The 8,369-nt window shown below is 48.2% G+C and overlaps 1 protein-coding gene across 2 annotated transcripts in view; it reads left to right on the forward strand.

Annotated features, from left to right (window-relative positions):
- The window catches only part of EP300 (E1A binding protein p300), an 82,360-nt gene that overhangs the window by 38,611 nt on the left and 35,380 nt on the right, over positions 1 to 8,369 (forward strand). Inside the window, exons 3-5 of one of the 2 annotated variants that reach the window (XM_069102884.1) lie at positions 118 to 294; positions 2,098 to 2,215; positions 7,552 to 7,665. In XM_069102884.1, the coding sequence (XP_068958985.1) occupies positions 118 to 294; positions 2,098 to 2,215; positions 7,552 to 7,665 (409 nt within the window). Of the gene's footprint in view, positions 1 to 117; positions 295 to 1,953; positions 2,216 to 7,551; positions 7,666 to 8,369 lie in introns of both variants that reach the window. The other variant, XM_069102883.1, reaches the window with a different exon arrangement.

Below are 8,369 nucleotides of genomic sequence, written 5' to 3' on the forward strand. Positions count from 1 at the left end.
CATGTCCTTTTAAAAATGTCTTCATTAATCAGGGATTTTCTAGAAAAGATGTTGGTTATTTAGTTGACACGTGGCCATGTTGATTTAAATTCTGCCTCTCTTCTTTGTCATTCCTAGATGGGTATAATGAACAATCCCAATCCTTATGGGCCGCCATATAGTCAAAACTCTGCGCAGCAGATTGGAGCCAGTGGACTTGGACCTCAGATGCAAAACAAGGCTGGAATGCCCAACAGCTTACCCCAATTTCCAATTGACAAAAAGCCTGTTCCTGGAGCAGGAATGCCTAACATGGTAGGTAATGTTCTTCGATAAGCTGGGATTAAGGTTATTTCCTTATCTCCCCATAGTTTGGAATTTTGTCATTGAGGGGTAGGAATGGGCACTGCCCCCGCACACTTTCCTGTCACGCTGTCGTCCCCATCGTCCCTGTGCTATAATATATGAAGAACTGAATTGTGCATGGGCACACATAACTTGCCTTTCTCTGCCTTTACATTATTTCCTTAAACATAAGCGTGGTACTATGTCCCAGAACGAGGACAGCGACAGATTTGGGGGGTGGGGCTGGGATCAGGAAGGAGCATTGCCTTGGTACCAAGTTAAACCAATAAGTAAAGATATATTCTGTTAAAGTCTGCAGGAATAAAGGTGAAATAGGTGGTAGAAGCTGCTCCTGTTTGTATAATATTTGAAGGTTTATAAAATCCTTCCTCCCGTGGCACCTCCTCCCCCTCTTCCCCGTGAGGCAGGTCTTACATGCACTAAGAGAGCCCGTGAGCACGTGGCTGGTGAGTGCCAGGGGCTGGCCCCACGTCTCCTTGCCATCCTCCCACAGTGGCTCTCTGCAGTTGACGGCATTTAAGACTGTGCTAACAACTGTGGCATGCCAGACCCTAGGTCCCGGGATGGTCTGCCCCGCCGCCCATGTTCCCCTCTTCCTGTACAGAACAAGGCCGCGTCTGTCCACCTGTTCTTATGGGAGAAGTTGCCAGCTTTTAATGTCTGCCCACGGTTGTTTGGTTTGGTTTGGTCTTGACTCTCTTGTTACTCTTTGTGCCTGTGTAAGTGTGTCAGGCTTCAGATGGGAGAGTATTCTTCATTCTACCTCCACCTCCTCCAAGCATGACATTTAGAAGCCTGTCTGTCTGTTAGGACCAAGAGACACTTTGGGAAAGAAGTGGGACAGGACTGCGATCATGAGCCCGAGGGTTCGGTTCTGGCTCTGCCAATGCCTTAAGCGGGCGGCCTTAGGCCCGAGGCCTGGGCTCCTGCACTGCCAGGGCGTTGTCTGCACGTGGCTCTCTCCCCTGTTAGCGTGGGAGCTTCTTGAGAGCAGGGACCGGTGCCTGCACACAGTAGGTGCTAAATAAATGCTAGCTGACTATCCTCACCGAGCCTGTTGTCTCCACCCCCTCCCTAGTCTTGACCTCTTGGTCTTTCCCTGTTGACCCTTTCACGTGTATAGAATATGCCAGCTTCCCCAAATCCACCAAAATGACCTTCCCTTCCAAAGAAATGTAGGGTCTCTCATTTCCGTAGGAGAAGGAGTATCTTTAAGACTTTTCTGAAATCATACGCCTCTAATTACTGGACTGAAAGAAAAGAAACCTTAGCTTGCTTCTGCTGTCATTCCTGCCACGGCTCCTGTCTCTGAGAGTTCCACACTCTTGTGCTTTTTCTATCCAGTCTTAGGGGGAACAGCATTTCGAGGAGCCTGGCCCTTTTTTGTCTCTCACACCCTAGAAATCCTCTTCCCTTTTAAAGTAGGTGCCCGGCTGAGCACCCAGTGTCCGGGCTCTGGGGCACCCGCGGGGAGGGCCTGCTTCCTTTGTTGTGCTGAGGGAGTCCTGCAGGGGGGCCCAGCTGTCCAGTCACCAGTAGTGGTAGCAGAATGAGGGGGATGATGCACGGGATAGACACTAATTCGGCTCCTGCTCTTGTCTCTCTAAGGGCCAGCAGCAGGCCCCTCAAGTTCAGCCACCTGGCATGGTGCCCTCTGCACCCCAGGGGATGGGTTCTGGACCCCCCACAGCTGATCCTGAGAAGAGGAAGCTCATTCAACAGCAACTTGTTCTTCTCTTGCATGCCCACAAGTGTCAGCGACGCGAGCAAGCCAACGGGGAAGTGCGCCAGTGCAACCTTCCCCACTGTCGCACCATGAAGAACGTCCTCAACCACATGACACATTGCCAGGCTGGCAAGTCCTGCCAGGGTAAGTACGGGGGTGCTACCAGAGGAGTCTAGCCTGGGGCCACGGGGACGGCCAGACAGCACGCCGGGAGATCGCTACTCCTGCTGCATCTGTGGCCTCCTGGGAAAATCCGAGGAGAGCGAGCATTGGTGGGGGGTGGAGAGTGTGGGCTACGCAGGAGAAGTGGCAGAATATTACATGGCAGCGTTTGGGGTGGGGACGTGGGAGAAGGCAGAGTAGCCTTCAGCTTCTAACTTGCGGTGCTGAGGTTTGCTAGACCCCTTGGAGATGCCGTCCTCTCCATAATCACCCTGCTATCTAAATATAGCATACGTTACTTCATGTTGACTCCTATTTTGGCCAGGGACCATCGCCCCTCTTCTAAGGGGAAAGTGAGCGTGTGTTACTATATTTGTTTGTTAACGGACACACCTAAAAGGCAGGAGAGGCTGCATTGGTCCTGCAGTTGGAAAAGGAGTCTGTGCTTGGATTCCTGACGTGTGTGGCTTGGGGGCTCACCCTGGGCACATCCTTTGCGCCAAGCAGCTTTTGGCACCTGGGACTGGGCTTTGGTTTGCATTAAGCTGATTCTAGTTCTCGCTAAGAGCCTCTCCTGGGCTGAGGGGAGGACTTCCCAAATTCAGACTTGTATTTTTTGAGTACTGTCTCAAAGTAAGAATTGCTGACTGAAACCCTCAGCTTTCCACCGCCACCCTGCCCAGAAGCAAAGATCAGACTTCAGGTGTAGACCCCATGACCTCAGCTCTGCTGCTGACTTAGGGCAGGTCTTGTCCCATCCTCTGTAGAAAGAGACCTGAGGTCCTTTCCTTTTCCTTCCATGCCGCTCTGATGAAGATCCTTTGTTGGTGTTAGCTAACCAACCCCCTTACTTATTTTTCACATCAGCAACTCATCTGCCTTTTCCAAATCCAGTTTGTAATCTTTGAATCCAAGTTTGGATGTTACTATCCTTTCTTAATTTTCATTTTGTTAGCTGAACTGATTTCAGTAGCTGGGAAAAAGCCGTCAGTTTTCTTTTGCTCCCTGGTGGCCGTGCAGCCTTCAGGACAGTGGCCAGCATTGAGCATTGGCTTCCCAAGTCTTGGTTTGCTGGCTGCCCCTTTTGTTCATCCTCCCGAAAGCACCCTGTGAAATAGAATGCCCAATGTCTTGAAGTCTGTCACTTCCTAGTAAAGGAAGAAAGCCCCCCCGAGGTTTGGCCTCTTCTTTTTGGTCCCAATTCTGCCATTCAGTGAATCGTGTGTCCCCGGCAAATGTGCAGTGTTCTGGATCTGTTCTTTCAGCTCCCTCCTTGATAAGCATGTTGAAGGGGCTGCCGTGGGCCTCCATGAGAGGACCTTACTCTAGTGGTCCCCAGCCCACCAGGTGTCATTCTTGAGTCAGGTTGTTCAACTTCTCCTGACTTCTTCCAGCCCCCTTCTGTCTTGTTCACGAAGATACTGAGAGATTTTGGAAACAGGACCTTCCGCTCTTCTGGGCTCATACCTGGGGCAGGGAAGAGAGGAGATTAGCTCGGCAGGCATGACTTATTCTTGGCTCTGCCTTGCTCGCTGAATTTTCTGAGGGTGCCCAAAATATCCCTTTAATTTCCTCAGCATTATTCAGTTCCTGTGGGCCTTATGGACACTGTAGCCAGGTGGAGGAAGATACAAAGTGGAGAAAAATAGAGCAGCTGCTTTGGTGAAAAGACTCGGACACTAAGATGAGCTGTGGGACATTGGAGATGGTCTGGAGGATTGATTGTAAGACAGGCGGCAGCCAGGGACCAGAGGGCGGTGGTCGGGAGCAGGGTGGTGCGTTTGCATAGGGAGCCTCGGCTTTAATCTGCGGCATAGATGGGAGGAGGGACATGAGAGATGTTCTTGGAATGTCCGACAGAGGAACTCTGAACTTAGGCCCTGTTCTCCTCAAGCTCTTCTCCATTCCAAGCTTCTCGGGTTGTGCCAAGGGAGCCCCTGCAGATGGGGATGGGTGAGCAGAGATATCAGGGACAGAAATGTGGAGTAAAGAAGGATAGGGCAGAGGTCGGGTCATTGGCTGGCTTTGGGAGGTGAGTGTGAGCGAGAAGTTGATGAGGCCGGCTGAGAGCATGTTGGTGTCTTGAGGAGTAGTCAGGAAGTTGGAAATGGGAAACATGAAGAATTTGGGGCAAGTTTGGAATTACCTACCTAGAGGGAATAGAACGGGCACAGGCCAGAACCAGTGAGGAGGTGTGACATGGGTGGGGGCCAGAAGGGTAAAATGATGGCTCCGGGGAAGGCAAGGTAGACTTTATAGCTTTAGGAGAAGAGACACTGAGCCCTTCTTTGGGTCTGCCATGATTCAGGTGTGGGGGTCATCTGCACATGCCAGACCAATCCATACTTACTGAGCCATATAGTTTGGGACTCTGGATGTGCATCCATTCATGTGAGTGGGACTAGGGAGGGCAGAGCAGGTGGTGAGGGCCCAGTTAGAGAGCTGGGGGAGAGGGACATTCATTTCATTTCGCTCCTCCAGCCTCAAGATCACGTACAAAGGTCTTTTGCTTCTTATCTACCACCTCTCCTTTCTGGTCCTTCTCTATTCCATGGTCACCACCCTTGTAAAAAGCCCTCATTTTGATGAATCTCAACTATTAACATAGTCTCTGACACCTGCCCCCACAATGTGTCCTTTATGTTACTTTTCTTCTGCGTAGTTCTTGGCATATGATTCCTGCTCAAAAAATCTTCCGTTTTTCCATAAGCTCACTGAAAAAGAGCGTATGCGTTTGCTTGGCATTCAGAACTCTGATGACAGTGGGATAGACATGTAACTACAAGGGGAGGGCATAGTGGTCTCAGGTGTTAAGTGCTGCAGGCAAAGGAGGGGGCAGCAGGATAGCTCACTGGGCTCTGTGTGGAAGGAGAGACTGGAGACCTGGTTGTGTTTGTAAGCAGACTGAAAGAAGCCAGGCAAAGAGAATGGAGAACCTCTTGTTGTGCCTGCCATAGTGTGAGCCCTTGGTCACTGGGCTTGGGGCAGAGCATTGAAGCATTTTGGAGTTTTGTTTTTCATTGAGATTGTGGAGTTAGAGGCTTTCAGTCCTCTAGTCCAGCTCCAACATGGTAACAGCTGCCATTTTTGTGGCCTTTCAGGGTCCCGCTAGGGCCATATGGTAAACGGTGCAGAGCCAAAACCCCCAGTCCAGAGAGCTTTCTGGGGCCCTCAATGTTGACCCTCACGTTACTGGGGCATCCTCAGGGGCCACATTCTCTAGCCCTTAATGCTCAAAATCTTGTAAAACCCTTCTGCCCTTTCTTCTTGACCACCACGCATGTACAGACAGAAAGCTGAGGCCGCTTTGTGCTTGCCCAGGGAGGCTGAAATCTCCCCCCAAATTAGCTTTGCGTTTCACTCTGTGCCTCTTGTTTTCTCTTTCTTCTCCCCTCTCACGCTCCTCTCTTGCACTCTTCTTTCCTCCTCCATCTCCTCCTCTGTCCCTTATCCCCTCGTGGCTTGTGGTCAGTGCAGACATGGTAGGCCTGCAGCTTTTGCATCACCACCTATCCATTTGTCATGTCTGCTTGTGTGTTCCAGATTGACCTTGTTTTAGGAGGGCTCCCATCGGAGGTTGGGGCCTAGTGGTAGTAACTGAATAGGTCTCTTCGGCTGTCTTCGGATTGTGGATTGTGTTCTACAGAGCGATTTGTTTTCAGTTTGGGGCTTTTGCTGTTAGAGTAGTTAGCCAGCTTTGAACTGCTCAGTCTCCTGTTGCCTTCTTTGTTCTCTCTGGGATTGTGCTTGTTTCCTACACGGTTTTTGATTGTTGAGTTTCAGATAGGCTGCTTCTTTATCGATAGCAACAGCTCTCCTTTTCCTCTCCATTTCAGTCATGTTGAAGTCCCGCAGAGTCTTCCCTATCCTCAGTCTGAACTTTTAGAGAATCCAAGGATGTTTTGGGCTTTATCTGCTCTTCTCCTTTCTCCTTGATGTTGTGATCACTTGGTTTATTCAGATTTATCAGTAATCATCTCTTTCTAACTGGTCCAGGTCCAGTTCAGAATAGCCATTCCCTTCATCACTTCTTCCAGCCTTTGGAGAAACACCAGTGCTTCAGAGGTTTCCATGGTATCTATTCCCACTGTGGGAAAAAGAATTCCTGTGCTCATAGGTAAATTGCTTATCTATGTTAAACTTGAGAAGAGACACCTTCCTAGCTTAGCTTTTTCTAAGATGAATTTCTTATCAAGAGACAGTAAGCCAAAGTATATTAGCCTTTATTGCAGATGCTGATGAAATGAAAATTAAAGTAAATATGACCTCCATTGGCTCTCTTGTCATTGGCCATTGTGTTGTTAGAGGCTAGACCTTTAGTTGTGATCTTTGGTAGCTGTTGAATGTGTTTGGGGTGTCTTTTGTGACTGCCCTGTCTGGGCAGGCGATGGCAGGAAGAGCCCCTCCTTTCTCTGATCCCCCATAATATTTTATGGGGGAAATGAACATGGCCCCTCAAGGTGGGGTGCGGTACTACCGTTAAGGAATAAATGAGAGGATCTCCTCTCTATTCACTTGTGTGGAAGGAACATAAAAAAAAGAAAATAGGAAGCTTTGGTTTTATTCAAGGAATAACAATTCAAGGAATATCAGTTGTGGACAGTATAAGACCACACATAAAGAGAAAGGCATATTAAATCCTGCACTGTACACCTCAGTCATAGGCATTCACACCAACGGTTTCAGGCTTCAGATTGAGTCGTGATGGTTGAGGGGATTTTGGGCAGCCTGAAGGAGAACATTTGAGGCCATGTAATGACATGAGTGAATGCTGGAAGGTGGGAGTGAGCTTCATGGGCCTGAGAGGAGAAATCAAGGTGGGACTTGATGGCCGAGGACCTGGAAAGCCTTCTCCAGTGCTAAAAGTGTTCTCTGCTGTTAAAAGCACTTTTTGTCTGCCAGCAAACAGAAGTCACCTGTTGGGTGCTTTTTCTACCCTTTCTGCTTTTCTATAATAAAGTTCACCTAATCAGACGTAAAACTGGGAAGGTTGCTGTGTCCTAGGGGTCCAGGCCTTTGCCTTCATGCTGTCCTTAGAGTAGAAGTATGTGAGGGAGCCTCTGAGTTTCTCTGGCTTCCAAATTTTGCTTTTCTGGCTGGAAAAGAAAACTAAGGGAGACCAAGTCCCTTGGGAGATGACTGAGTCAGGTTTGTTTTAAACCTAAGTTACATGCTTTGGCTGCTTGTAGAGTAGATAATGGACACCCCTCTTTATAGGCACGAAGACCAGCTTGACTTGATTGTTGCTCACTTCACAAAAAGAACCAGGGAGGCGATTCTTGTTTTAAAACGTCTTCCTTCCCGCTTTTTCCTTTTAGTGGCACATTGTGCTTCTTCGAGACAGATCATCTCACACTGGAAGAATTGCACAAGGCACGACTGTCCTGTGTGCTTGCCCCTCAAAAACGCTGGGGACAAGCGGAATCAGCAATGTAAGCCATCAGTCTCACTGCTTTGTGTTCGCTATTGTCTGCAATGTTTCATGGAATCTTAATGTGGAATCCAGGAGTCCAGATGTTTACATTGTGAAATCTTGAAGAGAGGAAGATGTCTGCTTTTAAAACTTTCAGCTCTCCTTTCCTTTCTTATTTTTGAGCACTGTGATATTGATAATTCTTTTTGGCACCATAATAAACAAAATTCAGAATCCTTATATTTTCCCAGGGTTAAATAATGTGTTTGGTTCTCAAACCTAATATTGTTTTGTAAAATTGGAAAATATAGAAGAGGCTGTTGAAAGACATTGTTAGAACAAGATAGGATACCTTTCTTTTTAGAACATTTAAATTGTCACTCAAGGAGATGTTTACCTCCTGCCCTTTTCACTGCTGGCTAGTTTGGGTTAAAATCTTTATAAATCTACCCTTGAGTTACACGACTCTTGTTTCAGTTAAGGTCCCGAGTTGAAAAACGCTGATATTTACAGCATAAAGTTTACAGATCCCCACCTGACTACTTGGATTGTTTGTTGTCGCATTCATTCATAAGAGGTTAGCTTTTTGAAGGCCCCTCTCCATTTGAAAGTATGGTCGAGTGGAAGAGCCTTAATTTTATTATTACACCATCCCTTTTTATCTGTGAGTCAACACGATGGAGTGGATGGAAAACTGAGCTTAGAGCCAGGCAGCCCAAGCCT

This window comes from Petaurus breviceps, unplaced genomic scaffold (assembly GCF_028583685.1).
Source record: "Petaurus breviceps papuanus isolate PSGF00001 unplaced genomic scaffold, PetGlider_PUasm1.0 558, whole genome shotgun sequence".
Taxonomy (NCBI): domain Eukaryota; kingdom Metazoa; phylum Chordata; class Mammalia; order Diprotodontia; family Petauridae; genus Petaurus; species Petaurus breviceps.